At 48.6% G+C, this 21803-nt stretch overlaps 1 protein-coding gene across 1 annotated transcript in view; it reads right to left on the bottom strand.

The window, feature by feature from the left end:
• VOPP1 (VOPP1 WW domain binding protein) overlaps positions 1-19890 on the bottom strand; it is a 65613-nt gene extending 45723 nt beyond the window's left edge. The window contains exon 1 of the mRNA XM_082631593.1: positions 19645-19890. Coding sequence (XP_082487719.1) covers positions 19645-19698 — 54 coding nt within the window. The 5' untranslated portion in view covers positions 19699-19890. The remainder of the gene's footprint in view (positions 1-19644) is intronic.
• Between the last annotated feature and the right edge of the window lie 1913 nt (positions 19891-21803).

The following is a 21803-nucleotide window of genomic DNA, read 5'->3' as shown; positions in this document are numbered from 1 at the left end:
AAGAGGAGGAGGGGAGCCCAAGTGACCTCTGAGGCTCTTTCTAACTGTCATGCCACATGGAGTACTGAGGCAGGGCATTTTGGCTAATCTTTTTTTTTTTTTTTTGCGGTACGCGGGCCTCTCACTGTTGTGGCCTCTCCCATTGCGGAGCACAGGCTCCGGACACGCAGGCCCAGCGGCCATGGCTCACGGGCCCAGCCGCCCCGCGGCATGTGGGATCCTCCCGGACCGAGGCACGAACCTGTGTCCCCTGCATCGGCAGGCGGACTCTCAGCCACTGCGTCACCAGGGAAGCCCATGGCTAATCTTATAGTGAAGTCCTGTTCTTCTGCGACATATAAGGACAGGGATCAATAACTTATACTTAAGTCTCTGCGTACCAATAAATCTTGCCAGCTTCTTGGGAGTTACAGAACCATGTAAACTTGAGAAACAGCAGGAAAGTTCCTTTACAGAGACCTCTGAACACCCAGAACTAAATGCACCAATCATTCAAGCCCTTACTGGAAGCTGAGCTGAGAATGGTCACCTCCAACTAGCCACCCACGGATGTGTTTTGTTTGGCCCACAGCAGTTTTAAGATAAGGAAACTTTACAGAAAAAGCTAGATTTTCAGCTTTTTGTGACAAATCCAAAGCCCTGTCCGTAATCACCCAGACCTTGAGTGGTACCTCCTGTCTCCCTTCCCCCACCCCCTGCCAACATGCCTTTCACGTGACGAGACTGCTCTGGATCACCACCTTCCTTCCCATTACTTGGGATGAGATGAAGCTAGGAGTAAACGAAATATGAGGAAAAGCTGGCAAATATTATGGGTTCTGCAACAGGTACTACAGGATAATGAAAAACAGCATCTCCAATAACCAACAAGACGTACAATCTCAGGAGGGAGAGAGGGGCATCTTGTTTGATCACCATTTATGTCTCGGAACAGCCTGGAGTGACGACAGTGGGGCTGGTCACCTGGAGATACAGGGCCTGGTGTCAGCACTGGAGGAGGGTCATGTGAGGTCCTGCCTCGCAGGGAGAAGGCACATCTGAGAGGTTTCCCAGCCTACAACAGACAGTGCAGGCAGCTGGAGACCAGGTATTCCAAATGGACCCTAAATTACCTAAAGGCTTGATAGAGGAGACAGGACTAACTCATCATAAACCATTACCAAGCATTACAAACACCCAGGCTCTTAAAGCAAAGGTCCATTTCTACAGACGTCAGGGGACAAGAAGGTTAGCAAGGGGCCCAAGTCTTTTACCATCTGCCTTTCCCTCAGGGCAAGTGGCCCTCAGGTCAGGCATCCATACTCCACGGAACAGGAGCCTTGGTGATATGGCTTAATTTCTACGAAAACCCCCAAATCTGTGACTCATCTGGATAAAAGCTGAGAAAGGCAGTGACCCTCAAACATCATTTTTGCAACTGGGACACAACCAGAGCCCCATGTTCTTAGAGACCTTCTCACTTTTCCCACCCTTAGAAACACTCTGCTCTGCCTTCACGTCCTCCCCAGGGGGACTGGTAGAGGCAGGGCTGCACTGGCGGACACTCTGCACTGAACACTTACCCTGAAGACAAAACAAAAAGAGGAAGCACATGCTGACGCGTGCAAGGCTGTATCTACTTCCTTTACCCCAAATGCTACATTCTAAACAGACACATACCCAACTATATGAAGAACACTTTGCCTGCTTTCCAGACAAGAGAATGTGGAACTATTCTAAAAGAAATCCCCCTTTTTTATAGAAATCCCATATATTTAAAAGCTTCCACTTCCATCCTTTCTGAAGGAAAAAATGGTGCTCTCAAATCAGGAAAAGGCTCATTTTCACCCACTCCCATCAGGGTAACTGCAGGGACCGACTGCCCTAACCAGGAAAACAGTCCCTGGGTCATCCACATCAAGACTGGGCTGCTTTCCAGGATGCTCCCAGAGCCCAGGTCCCTGAAGACCACAGGGCCGGGGTCAAGGGGCCAGAACAGCCGAGCAGAATGAAGGAGGACACCGGAAAACACGGTGCTTGGGAGAGAGCACAGCATCAGTCCAAGAACTCCCGGAAGAATCCCACTTCCTAGTAACTCAGTCCAACCCAACACCAGCCAAGAGGCCAATCTACCTGGCGTGACAGCCGGGACAAAAGGGTGGACTCTTGGTCCGCCTCCGAGAGGACATCAGCCAACACCCAGTGAACACACACATGTGCTAGTGTCTTAAACCTCTGCGTCTTGTAACATGGGGAAAATGTACTTTTGTTCAGATAAGCAAACATATAATATTTGACCCTGTAGTCATATACACTGTGGGAGGGAGCATAAATTTGGCTTAAAAAGTAAACTTTCGGGGCTTCCCTGGTGGCGCAGTGGTTGAGAGTCTGCCTGCCGATGCAGGGGACATGGGTTCTTGCCCCGGTCCAGGAAGATCCCACATGCCGCGGAGCGGCTGCGCCCGTGAGCCATGGCCGCTGAGCCTGCGCATCCGGAGCCTGTGCTCCGCAACAGGAGAGGCCACAACAGTGAGAGGCCCGCGTACCGCAAAAAAAAAAAAAAAAAAGTAAACTTCCTGTAAGTCAGTCTGGTAAAACATATCAGATGCCTTTAAATCTGTCAATAGGGAGTTCCCTGGCGGTCCAGTGGTTAAGACTTCACCTTCCAATGCAGGGGGTGCAGGCTCAATCTCTGGTCAGGGAGCTAAGATCCCACATGCCTTGCAGTCAAAAAACCAAAACATAAAACAGAAGCAATATTGTAACAAATTCAATAAAGATTTTAAAAATAGTCTACTTCGGGGTTGTTCCTGGTGGCCCAGTGGTTAAGAATCCGCCTGCCAATGCAGGGGACACAGGTTCAAGCCCTGGTCCAGGAAGATCCCACATGCCGCGGAGCAACTAAGCCCATGCACCACAACTACTGAGCCTGGGCTCTAGAGCTTGTGAGCCACAACTATTGAGCCTGAGCGCCACAACTACTGAAGCCCACGTGACTAGAGCCCATGCTGCACAACAAGAGAAGCCACCACAGTGAGAAGCACGCACACTGCAAGGAAGAGCAGCCCCCGCTTGCCGCAAGTAGAGAAAGCCCACGCGCAGCAACAAAGACCCAACACAGCCAAAAATAAATAAATTAATTAATTAATTTTAAAAAAATCGTCCACTTCATTCTTTTTTTTTTTTTAATTTATTTGTTTTTGGCTGCGTTGGGTCTTTGCTGCTGCGCGTGGGCTTTCTCTAGTTGCGGTGAGCGGGGGCTACTCTTTGTTGCAGTGCGCAGGCTTCTCACTGCGGTGGCTTCTCTTGCTGAGGAGCACGGGCTCTAGAGCGCGGGCTCAGTAGTTGTGGTGCACGGGCTTAGTTGCTCCGCGGCATGTGGGATCTTCCCGGACCAGCACTCGAACCTGTGTCCCCTGCATTGGCAGGCAGATTCTTAACCACTGCGCCACCAGGGAAGCCCTCCACTTCATTCATTAAAAAAAAAATCTGTCAATGAGTTCTGGTCTGGTTATCCCATTTCTAGAAATCTATCTTAAAAAAAAATCCAAAATGCACAAAGATGCTTATCTTAGGATTCTTAAAACACAGGAAAATGGGGAACAAGCTAAATATTCAACATCAGGAGAATGGATGAGTCAATCAATAGCGACACCATGAAGTACTATACAGCTACTACAATGTTTACAGGTAATTTAAAACGGAATGGAAGTGATCATGACAGGAGAATACAAAACTTTATGCATGTTATGACCACTGTATGAAGAATGCAAAGAAAATGGCTGGAAGGAAAACGTCATTTGACATTGACAGCTTCTGTCCTGGTGAATTATGAGACATGGTTTTGTTTCTTTGTGTATTTCTCTACTTTAAAATTATTCCATGATTAGAATGCATTAGTTTTATTTTCATAATAAACATAGCAATGTTTTAACTATGAAGTTGGAAAGTCAGAGATTACACTGGCTTGAGGCATCAGGACAGGCTTCCCGGGCGGGGGGAGGCTGTATTTGAAGCGAAAACAGAAAGACAAGGAGAGAGGGCGTTCCCAGAGTGGGGAACAGCGCCACCAGAAGCAAAGGGACAGGTTCTTCTGTGGAAACACTGATCACTCCAGTTTGGTTGGCAAATTACCTACAAATTTCCTAGTGGGCTGAAACAGCCCAAGACGTGTTCTGTGCCAAGATGTGTTCTGAGCACACCTCATATCTCAAAGGTCAATTTTCCCATCCAAGCGAACGTCTAAAGTGCACAAAAATAAATGGAGAAGGGTCATCTTATTCATTCCTCCCAAGGGAAGTCCTGAGTGGGGAGGGGTCCACGAGGCGGAGGAAGAGGGCTTGGATTCCCTTTGGTACAGGAAGAAGGCAAACGGAAACATAGTGAAGGAGGGAATGGAAGCTGGAGCAGGAGGACAATACAAAGTGGGTGCTGAACTGATAAAGGGCGGAGAGGTGGAGGGACAGCGCTGGAAGGCAAGTCGGAGACCAGTGACACAGGACGAAGGCCATGGTGGGACCTGCTGCCGTCGAGGCCTGGGCCTTCTGCTGGTTTTTAACATGCATTGCATGGGTAAGGCGGTCCATTAAAGGACTAGATGAGACAGAAAAACACGAGCGACTTTTGGATTTAGGAACAGCAAGGAGAGAAGTTAGGTGACTTCAAAAGCTCTGCACAAAACGCCCCTCCTCACAAGAAGCTTAAATTGCCTTCACAGGCTGTTCTCTTCACACTGTCTCTAGAAATGGGGTGGCAAATATTTTCCTTCCCACCTTAAATTGAATGGCTGTCCCTATCAGAAAGCATAAGACATTTTAAGGACATAAGGCACGGTCTACTAAATGTCTCTTACCTGGCAGACCTTCACACTCACACACCCCCGGCAAGACGTGCACGAGTTCCCCTGGGTTACAAATGAAGTCCAGGAAAGCTAAGCAAAATGCCCCAAAACAAAATGCTAGAAGTCAGTTTAAAACTGAAGTCTGACTGGCTCCAAAGTTGCCCTTTTCCTACCACATTACATCGCCTCCCAAAACTGGGGGAGACCTCAGGTCATGGAGTCTGATCCACCAGGCAGCTGATGGAGATTCACTCACAGAAGAAAGTGATAAGACAGCCAGTGGAGCCCTGTTCTCCCAGGAGAATGTCCAAGTGCCAACTGTGCTAAACTCAGAAAGCTGACAGAACACTGGGAAGAAGAGACACAGGATTCCCTAGACTGTACCCTTGAACCCAAAGAAAAAAGTACACACGGCACTGGCTGCAAAGTGCTGATGAATCATGACATACTTTAGGAAAGACATGCGACCAAGACCTGCGCCTCACACTAGTCAAAGTCAGGGCGGAGCTCTTTGTCTGGGTGTCAATGTTGCTACAGCAAAAAAGACAAATGCTTGACAACATAATTACAACTGTCAATCTTCCTACAAGGAATTAAACTTGGAAACCATTCAGGGAGCAACAATAGGTATAGCAGTTAACTGCATCTCATAACCTTATTCCCAGTGTGTGTTACACCGCCAGGAGGTTATTGCTGGAAAGGAACCATCGTTCATCTGTCGTACCGGCTAATTTTAAATTTTGAATTCAGATTTTTTTTTTTTTCGCAAAAAGGAGAGGTTTGGGGAAAGTTTTTTGTTTTTTTTTTTGCAGTACGCGGGCCTCTCACTCTTGTGGCCTCTCCCGTTGCGGAGCACAGGCTCCGGATGCGCAGGCTCAGCGGCCATGGCTCATGGGCCCAGCCGCTCCGCAGCATGTGGGATCTTCCCGGACCGGGGCACAAACCCGTGTCCCCTGCGTCGGCAAGCAGACTCTCAACCACTGCGCCACCAGGGAAGCCCTGGGGGAAAGTTTTTAATGCCTCTAGTCCCTAGCAACTATAGTTTCACCACCTAGCAGAATTTAATGGGGATATATTTTCATTTCCACTTTTGCACCACTTGGGAGGAAGAGTCAGGGCAGGGCTGGTGGCATTCTCACCAGTGAAAAATCTTTGTAAGAGGCCTGCTTTCAAAGTGAGGGAAATAGAAGACTAGCCTGGGGGAGCCAGAGGCTGTTTACCTATAACATAGACCCTAAGACAAGGTTCCTAGGCTTGGCTGTAAGCGCCAATTCACCTCCTGCCAGACAAACAATATTTAGATTACAGACCTAGGCCTAAAGATTGTGGTTTTGCTTTAAATATTTCCCAGAACAAAACCAGTGAGACACACTGGGGCTCCCCTCAGCCCTACCAGACGCCCCCAGTCCCTATCCTCAACCCCAGCAGCTCCATCCCCGCACAAACCACGGCTGCTTAGGTCATTCATCACCACGAAAGAAGCCCTCCCAAACTCTGATTCCACTGGTATCACCGTGCTCTGTGTCACACACACACACACACACACACACACACTCACTCACACTCTTCCTAAGCTGCACAGACAGGCATCGTTTCCTTCCAGACCCTGGAGCCTCACAGCAGGGCTGCTCCCAAGTCTGTCCTGGTCGGCACACTGCACAACACAGTGGGTGTCATTTAGAAAGACTCTGCTCTGACAGGCATATCCTGGTTGCATCTTAGCAACGCTGCCCACCCTGTTCAAAATTTACAATCTTGGATCTCTTTCCCTCCAACCCGTTGTGATTTCCAAAAAGTGAACCCTTATTCAGAACTGTGATCACAGGTAAAGAGAGGCGAGGCAGAGAGAACGAGCCATTCAGAGGCCCTCCTCCCCCATTTACTGCTGACGGGACAGGCTCTCAAACTCGTACAGTGATCAGTTCATTCTCGTAAGATAAAAACACACTTAAAAATGTGTGACGTCTGCTGCTTCACTCTTAGACACAGCACCTGGTCAGGGCAAGGGCGTGGAGTCAGCAAGGCTTGGGACAGGACAGAAACACCACACGTCATCTAAGGAATGGACGGGGCGCTGATGGGCACTTTGAACTAAGCTAAGGGTGGGTGAAATGTTAGGTTCATTCATGGATTTCAAATAAGCAAGTGCCAGCTTGGGTTAGGGTTTCAAGAGATAACACAGGCAGAAGGAAGAGGGCCGTCCACAGGGAGAACAGCCAGGACTGAGGCAGACACACAGGACGGAGGCCTGAGAGAGGTGCATTCTAGAACCTTGGTCAGAGAATGCAGAGGGGGCGGGGCTGGAGTGGCCCAGGTTTCTGGAGCAGCCTCCTGGCTGGGTGGCGTGGCCACTGACCAAGATGAAAACCAATGGGGGCCACTTGGAGAAAGGATGGGCTCTGTTTCAGATACGGGGTCTGAGAGATTTCTATGAGACAACTGGATCAATAAGGGCTGTCACTCAGCAGGGAATTCTTGGGCTAGAAACATAGATTCTGGAGACACTGGCGTAAATACTGTGATTGAAGATTTAGATGTGAATGAGATTCCTCGAGATCTTTCAGAGAATGAGAAGAGGAGGAGGTGCTCAACCAAGCCTGGAAGACGTGAGCATCAAAGGTGCAGACGAGAGGTCGGCACGGGGATGGTGAAAGAAGAGCCCCTGAGGAGGGATGCTGCTGTGTGCTGGGAAGAAGAGCTTCATGAAGACGTGCTGCTTCCAGGTTGGCCCATTACACTGAAACATGCTTGTAAGCCAAAGGACGATCCACCTGAGACTTAAGGTACACAGAGAAATACACCTTTAACAAGTCTTTTAAAAAAGTATCAGCCTGTCTGCAGACTTGGGAGAAGTAGCAAAAAAAAAGGGGGAAGGAAAGCAGTGAAATGTGGGGCTGGGATAGAAGGTGAGGGTGCGGGGGATTGAGCAAGGCGGGGCCCTGTGTCGACACCCCCTCACCCGTCAGCGCTGCTGCCCCCTCCCTTCTCCCCGGCTCAAACCCCAGCCCTTGAAGGACAACAGGTATAACAGATGCTGACTTGCAACAATCACTAATCTTTAGTGCCTCAGTTTCCCCACACGGGAAAGCTGAAAAGAAAGCTCCTACCATCTTCTTTGACTGCACACGTGACCTTTAATAAATCACTTAACTTCTCAACCTTAGTTTGCACCCTGTAAAGTGGAGTGACGACATTTACAAGGTTCCCGTGGGGAACGCAAGTAAGGCACACAACTAAAACGGTGCGCTGCACACTGAGTGTAGATGAGATCCGGCTCTTACGGGTGGGAGCGCCATCTTAGTCCAGTGTATTGTTCCAGGTGGCCCTTTCCCTAAGTGTCCAAGTAGCAAAAGCTAAGTACGGGCCCCTCACCTCCCTGCCCCATACCTCATTATTAAATGCAGTAGTAGTGGTTAATTATTTTCACAGGAGTGGCGTGCCTTTGGCTGAGAACATAATTCTTTATAATGCATTTTAAAAAGAAAACCAGGGCTTCCCTGGTGGCGCAGTGGTTGAGAGTCCGCCTGCCGATGCAGGGGACGCGGGTTCGTGCCCCGGTCCGGGAAGATCCCACATGCCGCGGAGCGGCTGGGCCCGTGGGCCATGGCCACTGAGCCTGAGCGTCCGGAGCCTGTGCTCCGCAACGGGAGAGACCATGGCAGTGAGAGGCCTGCATACAGCAAAAAAAAAAAAAAAAAAAGACTATGGCACCAGGGGAGAGTGTGATGGAGCTCAATCCCAAACTCAAAAAGGACAAGTGGGGATTTACAGCCAAGGAGCAGAGTGAAGGAGTCAAGGGACAGAAAATCACTAAGAGGACATATCAAGGAGAGGGGCATCCTTGCTAAGTTGGTTTAACAGAATTCTTGCTGAAGGCAGGTCAACGTAATCGCATATCAAGGATGGGGGATAATTTAGCAAGATTCTTGCTAAACGTGGGTCAGTGCAGACAGGCGAAGAAGGCCAGGGAGAGGCCCAGTCAAGAAGACAGCGCAGAGGAACCTCACTGAAGTTCCGACAAGGAGACTTCCTTTGTCAACACACCCTTTACACCTCAGGTGCTCTCAAATTCTTCGCTTTTAATTAAATTGAAAAAGGACCTGATCATAGTTTACTGTGAGATTTGGGCACATTACTCAGAAGAAGTTCAATATGAAACTTCTTCCATTTCTACCAGTGATACATGATCCAACTGAAAAAATAAAATCCTCCCCCAGCTCACTCAGAAAATTACTGCCAGTAAACTTTTCTATTTACTAATATTCAGTTTGTAATATACTTAGTGTTTCCATCAAATGTGTAATAACTGTAATGACAGCTCTGTTAGTAAATTTTTAATCTTTTAATCGTTTATCTGAGGAAACGTTTTAAAAATTAACTCGATACATATTTTTGTTACCAAAAAAAGGATAGCAAAAGCAGACTTTCAAGCATAGATTTCATTAGACTAAAGTTCTGTGTGGGAAGCAGAATGGAAGCAGAAAATCAAAGAGAAAAGGAGGTGATGTAAAATTTCCAACTGTTCAAGATGAGCTTGTTTGCATATTTTTAAAGGAATGATAATGCACAACCTAAAGGTTGAGAATTATGTTTTATTCAGGAGATACACTGAGGACTTAAGCCCTGGAGATAGGCTCTACGGGACTATTCTGAAGAGGTCAGGGAGGAGCGAAGAGATAGACATATAGAGAGAGAGATATCTATATCTCTCTCTTTCTCTAAAAACAACAACAAAACCCCCCAGGTAGTCGGAACATCAAAAGATTACTGTTAAAGAAAACCAGGCATCTCAAGTTAATGAATGTAGCACTTTTCTATGTACGGGAAGATGCAAGAGTCTGGGCTCTTTGAAATCGTTCCTTTGATCAGCATCTTAACTACTTAGGGCCAGTAACCTGTTTTCTTCTGTCCTGAATCCCCTCAGGGTGCACAGTCTGGGGAGGCTGCAGTGCTGAGGGCTTGATGGCCGCAACAACCTTTGTTTACTGATGTGGCAGGTGACATTCTTCCTCTACAATAATCAGTATCAAATTGCTACTGATATTTAAATTCCACTGTATACACTGAGTGCTGTTCTAGTTCAATTTTAAATAGCTAATTTTCACAATACACAAGAGATCAAATCCAATAATCTCACTGGATCCAATTCATTAGTCATTTAAAATCTGTAATAAAAAAGATTGCATGTCAACTCAAAAAATATGTGCAGGGGTATATAGTTTTTGAAAATTCCTTAAGAGAGTATACAAACAAAAGGTTTGACACTCTCTGAGCTAGAGAAAAATGGTCAGGAGGAAAGTGACAAGAAATAAGTAAAAAAGAACAATAGAAAGAAGCCAGGGTTCCGGAAAAAGAATCCTGAACCGCTTGGAATGTACCTTGAAGTCAGTAGAGAGCAGCTGAGGTTGCAGAGGTTTTAACCAAGTGGGGAGACCCTGCAGCAGTGTGAGAACGATGCCCTGAGGCTGTGGGACTTGCTTCACACACCCCACCCCCTTCTCATCCGCTTGTTTTCTATACAACTAAGGAAACAAAGGACCACAACTAGGAACTTTCACAAACCCTCACAAGCAAACTCCCACACTCCCTGCCTCCCGCCCATAAGAGTTTAAGATCTGTCCCCACTCTCTCCAGGAAGCCATAGTTTGATTCTTTGGACAACAAGGGCATAAATCACAAGATACCAAGAGACGGAGACCAGCTAAAGAGGCAAAGCGTTTCGCTCAACTTTACTCCCAGTTAGTTAAAAGTCAAGGTGTTACCTTTGTGGATGCTGCCTTCTGCTCCACCATCCAAAAAGCATCGAAGGGGACTAGCATACTAGTTTGAACCCTTTAATTGCTTTACCCAGAGCAAAAATGAAGAGCCAAAGAGGGTAGTAATCACAATCTTCCTTTCCCTTGTTTTGGACACTAATGACCAAGTTTCTCTTCAATCTAGTCACAGATATACTAAAAAGGGAAGAAAGCACAATTTTTTAATAAAAAGGTATTTTTGGAGCCCTCTCTCCATTTTGGCAGGGAACCTGGGCAAGGCACCTTGCTTAGAAACAACTGACAACATTCACAATCTGTTGGTCCTAACAGTGCAGAGCTAAATTCCAAGTGGTGGATTTTCCCAGAGCTTCCCTCTACCCTGGGGCACTTCTCTTCTTACAGGTGACTCAGTTGAGTCAATGAGAGGCTAAGTAATTTACCCAAAAGATTCCCAGCCAACACACAAAGAGCTGAGATTCAACAACACATCGCTATGCTGCCATCTGCTATGGTCTGAATGTTCATGTCCCCTCAAAATTCACGCTGAAATGCTAACGCCAATGCGGTGGGATAAAGAAGTAGGGGCACTTAGGGTGTGATCAGATCGCAAGGGTGGAGCCCTCCCGAGTGGGATAGATGCCTTTATACAGAGACTGCTTACCCTTCCACCATGTGAAGACACAGCCAGAGGGGCCAGCTTTGAACCAGGAAGAGGGCCCTCACCGAACTGGACCTTGCTGGTGCCTTGACTGACCTCCCAGCCTCCAGGAATTTTGCTGTTTATAAACTACCTGGTAGGTAGTATTTTGTATTTTGTTATAACAGCTCAAATGCACTAAGACACTATCTAAACAAGAAACTTAACTACCATCACATGTCTTCTGTGCCTCAAGTATACAATTGATCAATTTCAAACCTGATTTATAAGATACTACTTCTCTGTTCTGGTCTGAGGATGTTGTGCTCTAATCAAGAGCTTTGAAGTATGCAGCTACACTTCATGAAAATATATATATTCATATTTATTGCCTCCCTGTATTGCTGACCACTTGACTCCTTAACCCCAACCAGCAAAGGTCACCGTGTCCTACTCACCAAACACAATGGCCTTGAATAAGGCTCTCAACTGCTCTGCAGCAAGAGTGCAGATAACTCCCAAATTTAGCATCTTGCTAGACTCTTGTTGGATCTTTCCTCACAGAGGGCAGATGATCAAACACTTCAAAACACTGCACGTTTAAAGCTAAATTTTGACTTTTTAAAATTAAGGACATCAGTATTCTCCAAGTCAAAATCTCAATCAGGGACTTTCCTGGTGGCACGGTGGTTAAGAATCCATCTGCCAATGCAGGGGACACAGGGTCAAGCCCTTGTCCGGGAAGATCCCACGTGCCGGAGCAATTAAGCCCGTGCGCCACAACTACTGAACCTGCGCACCACAACTACTGAGCCCGCAAGCCACAACTACTGAGCCCGTGCGCCTAGAGGCCGTGCTCCACAACAAAGAGAAGCCACCGCAAGGAGAAGCCTGCGCACCACAATGAAGAGTAGCCCCTGCTCGCTGCAACTAGAGAAAGCCTGTGCACAGCAACGAAGACCCAACGCAGCCAAAAATTAATTAATTAATTTAAAAAAATCTTAATTATCTACTTCAACCCAGATGTAAGTCTCCATCTTTGACTTGGCTCGATTTAACATTTTTTTTACTCCATTGGGCAAAGCCGACAACGGTATGATAATCAAATCTGTATATGGCACAAAACCATAAAGGGTACTGGATTTTAAAAAATAGTATGCAAACAGAGGTTGACAGGCTTAAGAAGATGAGATGAAGGAAGTAATGTAAAATAGAATTAATATATAGTCCTCAATTTAGGTTTTATATATTATACTCAACACTCTACAACTGTTATGAGGATTTGTGGGTTACCACCAACAGATGTTAAAAACATTTGTGTCGGGCTTCCCTGGTGGCGCAGTGGTTGAGAGTCCGCCTGCCGATGCAGGGGACATGGGTTCGTGCCCCAGTCCGGGAAGATCCCACATGCCTCAGAGCGGCTGGGCCCGTGAGCCATGGCCGCTGAGCCTGCGCTTCCGGAGGCTGTGCTCCACAACGGGAGAGGCCACAACAGTGGGAGGCCCGCGTACCACAAAAAAAAAAAAAAACATTTGTGTCACTGCCAACTCAGTGTAAATCTCTTGGCTTATCTGCCTAATGCAAAGGTCCAAACAAGGGCTGTGACAGTGCCAGTGAGACCACATCTACAGAACAGAGTGTCCTTATTGTTCAAACAAGTCCCAATGGGGAAGAGATGGGAGGCAAGCCAAAGGCTGCATGACAAAATGCACTCAACACTGAACTCATTCCTTCTAAAACAGTGTACCATCACCGCAGCCCACTTAACACAAACAGCTCCATAATCAACCTCCGGTGTCAGGATCACAGGCAAGTACAACACAAATACCACACAGATGGGCAGCAAAGTGACCCTGCAGATCTCGCAAAGATACATGAAGTCTATGGAAGACACAAAAGACTCTGGCAGGTACCCGTTAATAATGACCCAACAGATGCCCAAAACAGAATGATATGAATAAAAAAGACCAAGAGAAGCTAGAGGTGGACGTAGGGCGGGGTTTGATTACTCGAGCAAATGATTCTGTAACAAAAAGAAAAGTCCCTTACTATGATCATGCCACTAACTTTCAAGGTCAAGTAAAGACTATGCAATTATGCATCACAGACTTTTATCAGAAAAATTAATCTCCCCCGCCCAAATTGATTCAATTCTAAAAATGGGTACTTGGGATGGAATTAACTTATTTTTATTATCTGGGCTTTGTTTTTCCAAATTAAGCTGCAACTTTTTCCTCTCTATTAACTATGAAATTTTGATCCCTGTTTTAAGTGGATTCACTTTGAGTGGCCTTTTTCTAGGACCATTTTTTTTCATACAGTGATGATTTCCTGACCACTGTTCATCCAGTTTGGCAGTTTTCAGAGGGCAGCTGTGAGGACGGTGAGATGATTCAAAACCACATCTTGTGAGAAATAACAGAAGGAAATGATGTCTGGAGAAGAACACGGGGCGGGGAGCAGGGGGTGCGTGGAGACCAGCACAGCTGTGTTCAACTGAGGGACTGTCATTGTGATCATATTTATTCTGAAAAGCCCAAGAGTACAGAACTAGAACCAGGTAGAAACAATGCAAACATTTCTACTCAGTATAAGAGAAAACTTTAACAACTAAAATTGTCCAAAAAGTTGATGCCTTGCTTTGAGATAGTGAGTTTCCATCACTAGAGGTATTCAAATAATGATCAGCTCTAAGTCCTAACACACAAGGCCCCCTTCAGAGTCACAGCTAATCAACTACCTTCCCCTCTTCTACTGTAGACCTAGTCAGCTCCGTCCCGCAGGGTCATTACCACGGGTTCTTTTTACTCATTCAAATATTTACTGAGTCCTTACTCTGCGCCAGGCACTGTTCCAGGAGCTGGGGATATTTCAGTTAACAAAATGGATCAAAACCTTTGCTCCCATAATGTGTAGATTGTGGAAGGTAAATTCCATCATGTTTTGAAGGTAATAGATACAGAGAAAGGAGAAAATTGGTCAGAGCCAGAGTGCTGGGAGGAGAATTGGGTTGGAATTTTATATAGGGTGGTCAAAGTAGGCCTCATCAAAAGGGTGACATGTGAGGCCTCACTGAGAGGATAGATGTAGGTTCTAAGAAAATGACTAATTTTCTTAGTCATTTCTTAGTCACTGGAAAATGATAATCCAGGGGCCAATAGCCTAATCCATGTGCTTCTAGAGTCACGGCCCCCTAGTTGGTCTTTATAGCTTTGCACAAGCCACAGGAAAGCAAGGGCCAATGAGGGCCCCAAGTCAGGGCCCAGAGCCCCAGGCCCTCCTCACACACCCGGAGCCAGTTTCCCCCAGTTCAGAGTGGAGCCCTCGCCACCAGGCTCACGTATCACTGCCACCCCTCATCCTCAGCACCCAGCCTCCGTGGAGCTTCCATAGATAACAAACTCCCCACAGTCTTCTCTTTCACTCAAATTGCATGTTGCTCAGATTCTAAAAACTCTAAAGAGTGGGAAGGTGGCAATAGTTTATTTCAGAAAATTGGCATCCAAGGGCTGCCACACTCATTGCAATTCCAGGGTACAAAAAACATCCGGCATGAGACAAAAAACACTCTTAAACATGACTTGGTTCTCATTTCAAGACTTCTGGGCATCAAAATACAAAGGACTTTAGAAAAATACTCAGTAATCCTGTGAATTTCCCTAGTTTCAAAAGACAATGTTCCCTTTCCAACCCTCTCTCTCGAAGAGAAGACCACTCCTTTTTCTAGCCCAAGAAGGGAAGTTCTTTGGCCAGAATAACTTTGAAACACATGGCGGCCTCACTTAAAGGTTTCCAGCTTTGGGTTCCAGGGGAGGGGCAGAAAGATACTGATGCCGGTCTCTTGAATAAAATAACCTAGTACAGAGTTCTTTCCCCCACGGATGGATAAAGCAGAACCCCCAACCCTGGCACAGGGGGAATTTATACTAAATAGTACACTACACATTTCGGGGCTCATTTCAGTAAGGACAGAACGCATAGCAAATACTGCCCAGTATATTACAGAAGTGTCAACAACCTGACCTCTAGAAAGAGACTGCTGTGACAACATCCAGAAGACCACGTATTCTGACAAAAGCCCACGGGAAAGCCCAATGGGCTTTCCGCATATGCTCAGCACCTAATGACTCCCCAGGATCTACTAAGCCGCACTCAGGCTTGGAACCGCTTTTCTTCTTCAGTTTCTATGCTGCAGCTGCAACCCAGTGCACTAGCGGACTAGCTCACCAGGGCTACTGGGAGACGGCTCAGCACCGTCACTGTTCCCGCAGCCACTGTTCACAGGGCCTCACACAGACCAGTGGACAGGAGGACAACACACAACTTGAGAATTTCATGACCCAAGAAGAGCCACGGGATCCCCCTATTCTGTGGCCGCCCCCCTGGCCCACGTGCCTGGGATATCTACCCAGCTGGCACAGAGCGACTGGGGAGGAGGGAAGATGAAATAAGGGTCCACACCGGCTTCCCATGCGATTCACAGGCAAGGCCAGGTTAACAGAAAGGAAAGGTCACTTCAGTGATGAGCCCCCCAGAAGCCTCCCTGGGGAAGGGATAATGCTGCCCCCCAGCCTGTTCCTACTTACAGCTCTGTCTGGGCTTTGGGGTGAGCACACGCCGGGGCTTCCAGGACAGTCCTGCTGATGCCTGCCGTGCGGGCACGACTGTTAACAGTCCCCAGCGTCACTCTCCAGTGTCATAGTTTGGATGCTAAATTATATGGTCCCCTAAATGGAGCTGAGTTCCTAGAGGGGATTTTGCTGGTTTCCCTGTTTTCACGGGACCACACCCGTCCAAGTCTACCACTGGCCTCGGGACAGACCGAGTACAGATTCTCTCCATGTCTCTGTGTCCAGCAGTGGGAGAGGCTGAAGCACAGGATGGGGTGGTCGGAGACCCCGTGCCTGGGTTTGCATCTCAAGCCCTCACACATCACAGCAGTGAGACTGTGGACAAGCTCTTTAACGTCCCCATTTGACACAAAAATGGGACTAAAAGTAATTGCTAAGAAGATTAACAAGTTAATATTTGTAAAGTGCTTAGAACACAGGGGAAACACTCTGTGTCTGCTGAGTGAGAAACCAAGACGCAGTCTAGCTGTCTCACAGGTAAGTGAACTTCTATAGAAGGATGTGAGGCAGGGGAGGAAAGCCCTTCTTTTGGGCCTCTCACTGTCGTGGCCTCTCCCGCTGCAGAGCACAGGCTCCGGACGCGCAGGCTCAGCGGCCATGGCTCACAGGACCAGCCGCTCCGCAGCATGTGGGATCTTCCCGGACCGGAGCACGAACCCGTGTCCCCTGCATCGGCAGGCGGACTCTCAACCACTGGGCCACCAGGGAAGCCCAGGAAAGCCCTTCTTAAACAACTTTTAGACACCCTCCATGCTCAAAGACTTCTCCCGAGCACACCACCCCGCCCCACGCCCGCCCCACACAACCCTGAGCAGTGCTGCCTAGGAACAGGATGCCAGAGGGCCAGGGGCAGCATAAAGGCTGCCAGGTGGTTTATGGTCAACTACACCACAGCCACAGTGAAACCAGCTCAAGCAGAACAAAGACAAGTATTCCAGGTTGCAGCTGGCTGTCAGAAGCCTTCAGACATCTCCCTCAGTTGTCTTAGGCCCTCAAATTGAAGAGAGCTCTTTGCCTCTTCACATGCTCGGCAACGGAAATAGCACATTTAGGTATGTGATTCAGGACCTCAAAAGCATCAGAGAAAAAAAAAAAAAAGCATCAGAGGCGTACTGATAACAACCAATATTAGATGAAATTCAGAGCAACCCACTTAAGATGAAAACATCTCAGATATATAACGCACGTGTAAGATTCCATGTGATACATTAGAAAGAAATATCCTTAATTCCTCAGAGAGACACCTCTCTACCACAAACAAAACAGGTGCTTGGGACAGGCATGCAAAAGTAGGCTACACCACACCATCCCATGAAAACAAAAATTACCAATCATCTAGATATCTGACTTTGTGAAAACATCAATTTACTCCTTTACATTTTAGTGTATGGGCTTCCCCGGTGGCGCAGTGGTTGAGGGTCCGCCTGCTGATGCAAGGGACACGGGTTCGTGCCTCGGTCTGGGAAGATCCCACCTGCCGCGGAGCAGCTGGGCCCGTGAGCCATGGCTGCTGAGCCTGCGCATCTGGAGCCTGTGCTCCGCAATGGGAGAGGCCACAACAGTGAGTGGCCCACGTACCGCAAAAAAAAAAAAAAAAAAAAAAAAAATTAGTGTTGTCACAGTTCTGCTTCATATCATTTGAACCTGTCAGGCCTGATTTGAACTCTCTCTTAAGATGATAAATTCCTGAAGAACGTCACTTGCCATTTCAGTAAACAAAGGATGTTGCAGCCATCTAGCCAGCAGCCACTGCAGTCTCCCAGACTGTGCAACCAGAGGGGATTCAGGATGGAGAAAAACAGGATACTGGCCCCAGATAGCTGAGGTGCATATCAAAGGAATGATTTCAATATGCTCAAACTCTTGCAACTTCCCATACATAGAAAAGTGCTAAATTCATTAACCTGAGATGTCTGGTTTTCCTTAATAGTAATCTTTTGATGTTCCAACTACCTGGGGTTTTTTTGTTTGGTTTTTGTTCTTGTTTGGCAAAAACTCCTCTATAGGGGGCTTCCCTGGTGGCACAGTGGTTAAGAATTCCCCTACCCACACAGGGAACACAGGTTCGAGCCCTGGTCCGGGAAGATCCCACATGCTGCGGAGCTACTAAGCCCGTGTGCCACAACTACTGAGCCTGCGCTCTAGAGCCCGTGAGCCACAATTACTGAGCCCGCGCACCACAACTACTGAGCCTGCGCACCATAACTACTGAAGCCCGTGTGCCTAGAACACATGCTCCGCAACAAGAGAAACCACTGCAGTGAGAAGCCGCGCACCGCAACGAAGAGCAGCCCCCGCTCACCACAACTAGAGAAAGCCCACGGGCAGCAACGAAGACCCAGCGCAGCCAAAAATAAATAAATAATTTTATATTAAAAAAAAAAACCTCCTCTGTATCCTGGCTCCTCCCTTAACCCTTCAGAGCAGTCCCTCCGAGTGATCTGAGAGGCTGTGTCCCAGGCTTAAGTATTTTGAAAAGAACTGAGTCCTTGAAGCAGTCTAGGCTACGTACAGGGCAGAGCACCACACACACTAAAGACCTGCAGGAGGCAGAACCAACGAAATGCTAGGTAATTTCACCAAGTGCTGATTTAAAAGTGGGGGGATCGCATGTGTAGGTACAGACGCATGCGCTTTTATGTGAACAGTGGTCTCAGATTCACTTCTCCATTATCTGTCTGGTGATCACCCAGGAGATGTGATACCTAAGGTCATAAAATTATGAATCAACAAAAAGGACGCAAGCGGAGGGCACTCCACAAATCATGAACCACTCAGCCAGGGAGACAGAAGAACAAAACCAGGAAGTCTTTGCTATGGCGGGGCCGGGCGCAAGAAACTTTTCCATCAACCTTCTTTTCAGGAGAGCTCAGACTCTCCCTCCCAACATTTTGTAACATTGATTTCCTTATACATGAAGAAAACCAAGGAGTCGTTTCCAGAGTTTTACTACCTAAAAGAGAAAACGTAAGAACCTCATCACTCATTTACTTTGACTTCATGAATTTAATAAAATTTCATTCAAAATAATGGAAGTGAGCAGGGAATAGAACAAACCTTAATCCAGACTGCACCCTAGGGCCCCACTAACCCCCATTTTAAAGAACCCGCTTTTGCAAGAAGGGGGTGGCCCCCATCCGAGGGCGCAACTTTCCGGCCAGGGGCAGCCGAGGTCCCCACGAGGTTGCGGTCACCAGCAATTCCTCCGCCGTCGCTTCAACAAGTCCCCTGTCTCGGCTCCAAAAGACCACACCCACCACCCCGGCTCTTCGGGGGTTTTCTCTCGCTTCGGAGGACTGCGCTTCATCCTCACCGGCGGGGACACTTCCTCCTGCTCAGTCCCGCCATCTCACTCGCGGACCCGTGACACCTCCCTCATCCGCGTCTCCGCGCGGTCGCGCCCCGACCCGGCGGCACCCCCTCCCCAGCCCCAAACCGCTGGTCGCCCTGACTCTGCGCCTGCGCCTGCGCCGCTTCAGGGACCACCCGCCCGCCAGCCCCACCAGCCCCGGGCCCCCGGGGGAGGGGAGGGGAGGGGTCGGGCGCACAGCGCGCACAGGGTTCTCCCGGGTCCTCCCCACGCGCGAGAGTCGGTAACGCGGGGCGGGGGGACTGAGGGCCGTCGGAGGAGCGGGGAGTGATGGGACGACCCCGTCACCAGGGCGCGGACGCCTTCCGCACGGGGGCTCATGCCGGTCCGTGAGGCCGTGGTTCTCGGCCCTCAGCCTTCAGGGCTCCCGCACACGGTCTCCCGGGCGCCTCGGTGCCGCTCCCGCTCAGCCCCGCCCGGCCCGGCCCTACCTCCACGAGCAGCCCGAGCAGCAGCGCCGCCGCACTCCCGGCCAGGCGGCCCATGGCTGCGCGTCCTCCTGGTCGCAGGCGCGAGTCAGCAACACGTCCCCTACGAGGGGGCCAGCCGGCTGGCGGGCGGGGAGCCGGACTGAGCCGCGAAGCTCTCGCCGCGCACGTCCCCGGCTCGCGCGCCCCCGGCTCGCGCGTCCCCGGCTCAGCTACTGGGTGTCAGGGTCAGCCTCGCCGGAGTGCGCGCGCCAGGAGCTGGGAGATGAGTCGCGGAGGCTGGCGGGTGGGAGGGGAGGGGCCAGCTGTTTCCTCCCTCCTAGGAGACCGCCCTGTCAACCCTGAATAGACCTGGTAAGGTTTTTAAAAGAAGCGAAGTCTCCGCGGAGTGAGGCTCGTTCCAGAGGGAGATACATGAACCCGTTGTGTGCCTACAGGTTCTTCACTGTCCCTTCCATCCCTGCACATACCCGTGGGGCGGTGTGACGGCAAGGACAGCCAAAGGATGAGGAGGCAGACGGAGAATGGAAGAATCCCTGCGCCTCACCTCTCGCTTAGGTGGGTGCTTTCATGTCCGCATCCTCCTGTGCTGGCCCTGCCTGTACTCCCCGCACAATTGGCCCACATTGAAGCCCACCCTCCTGCTAGTAAGTTTGCGATGTCCTTGCCTCTGCTGAACTGACTTTCTTCCCCCCACTACCTCGTACCTACCATGTTTTGTTCACAACATGGCTCAGATTCCATCTCATTTATAGTTATTCAACAAGCATTTATTGAACTTGTAAGTTGTACCAGACCCTGAGCTGGAGAGCCAGTACATAGAGGGGGGCAAGAAAACTCTGCCTGGTGTCTAAAGGGAGAGATAGTTACTTACACGAATAGGATGCAAAGTGCTGAGTGCACATACCAGGGGGTACAGGATAATAAAGGACATGAACCTACGGGTGACTGGAGGTGAAGGGAGGGGTCAGGGAAATAGATGTTACCTAATGCATGTCCCAAACTCTTTCCAGACTTCAACATATGTACTCATCTGATGACTATAAAACATGCACCACCAGACCACACCTCTTGGAACCAGAACTTGCAAGTCAAGCAGAAAAGATGCTTGGTGGCCTTCATTGTCATGGTAATACACTATCAGACAAGACCACCAAGGGTACTGCCTGGGATTTTAGTAACTTTGACTTACTATTTTAAACGAGGGCATTTTATTACTCTTTTAAGGGTAGAAGTTAACTTGTAGAAAACCAAACACAAGCTTTGTTGTGTAATAGAGATGCAATTTTTTTCCTCCAGTGTTGATGTAAATGATTTCATCTGGTAAAAATGCAGATGACCTCTGCCAGCTCAGAATGTTAACCAGGTTTCTGCCTGATTTATCGATCTCATCCCAAGAGTTTCCTTTTCTCCTCTTTTTCACTGGCTATGTATACATAGTCAGTTGCCTGCATTCTCCTTTGAAGCAGCTTTGTCATCCTCTGGTTCCCTCATTAATGGGTTGTTGACCTGAAACAAGTAAGACTGCCAGTTATTTCTACGGCAAAGATGGGTTTATTTGCGATCCTTAATGCAAGTTTGTGTGCCCAAAGCACAGTGAGGCCAAACAAACTAAAACGTCGGAGTCTGGAACAGAGAAAGGTTTATTGCAAGGCCATGCAAGGAGATGAGGTGACTCATTCCCTGAAAAGCCTTGAGCTCCCCAAAGGGTTTCGGCAAAGCATTTTTAAAGGCCAAGAGGGGGGTGGGGGGTGTCGCAGGGTAGATGATCAGCTTGTACACCATTCTCTGACTGGCTGATGGTGAAGCTACAGGACGGTGTCACAGGGGTTCACTTTATCAGTCCTTAGGCTCCAGGAGGCCTGGGGCTCTGTGCTCAGGATCATCAAGTAGTTCTTCCATTCGGTGGGGGAGTGGGGATAGTGTTTCACGTCTGCAAAAGCACTCAGGAAATGTGCATCCCATACTATTATCTAGGTGCTTCAGAGAGGAACTAAAGCAGAGGGTATGGGGGAGGGGCCTGTCCCCAGAAGGCCCCATAGGGTCCTCCTCAGTTACAAGATCAGCAGAGAACTACAGTTTGAGGTATAGGACCATGGCTAGCCACATGCAAGGCCCAGCAGGAAAAAGAAAGAGTACACTTTGGGGAATTCCCTGGTGGT

This window comes from Mesoplodon mirus (assembly GCF_964341445.2).
Source record: "Mesoplodon mirus genome assembly, chromosome: 9".
NCBI classification, from domain to species: Eukaryota; Metazoa; Chordata; class Mammalia; order Artiodactyla; family Ziphiidae; genus Mesoplodon; species Mesoplodon mirus.
This window is presented reverse-complemented; position numbering and strand designations above follow the sequence as displayed.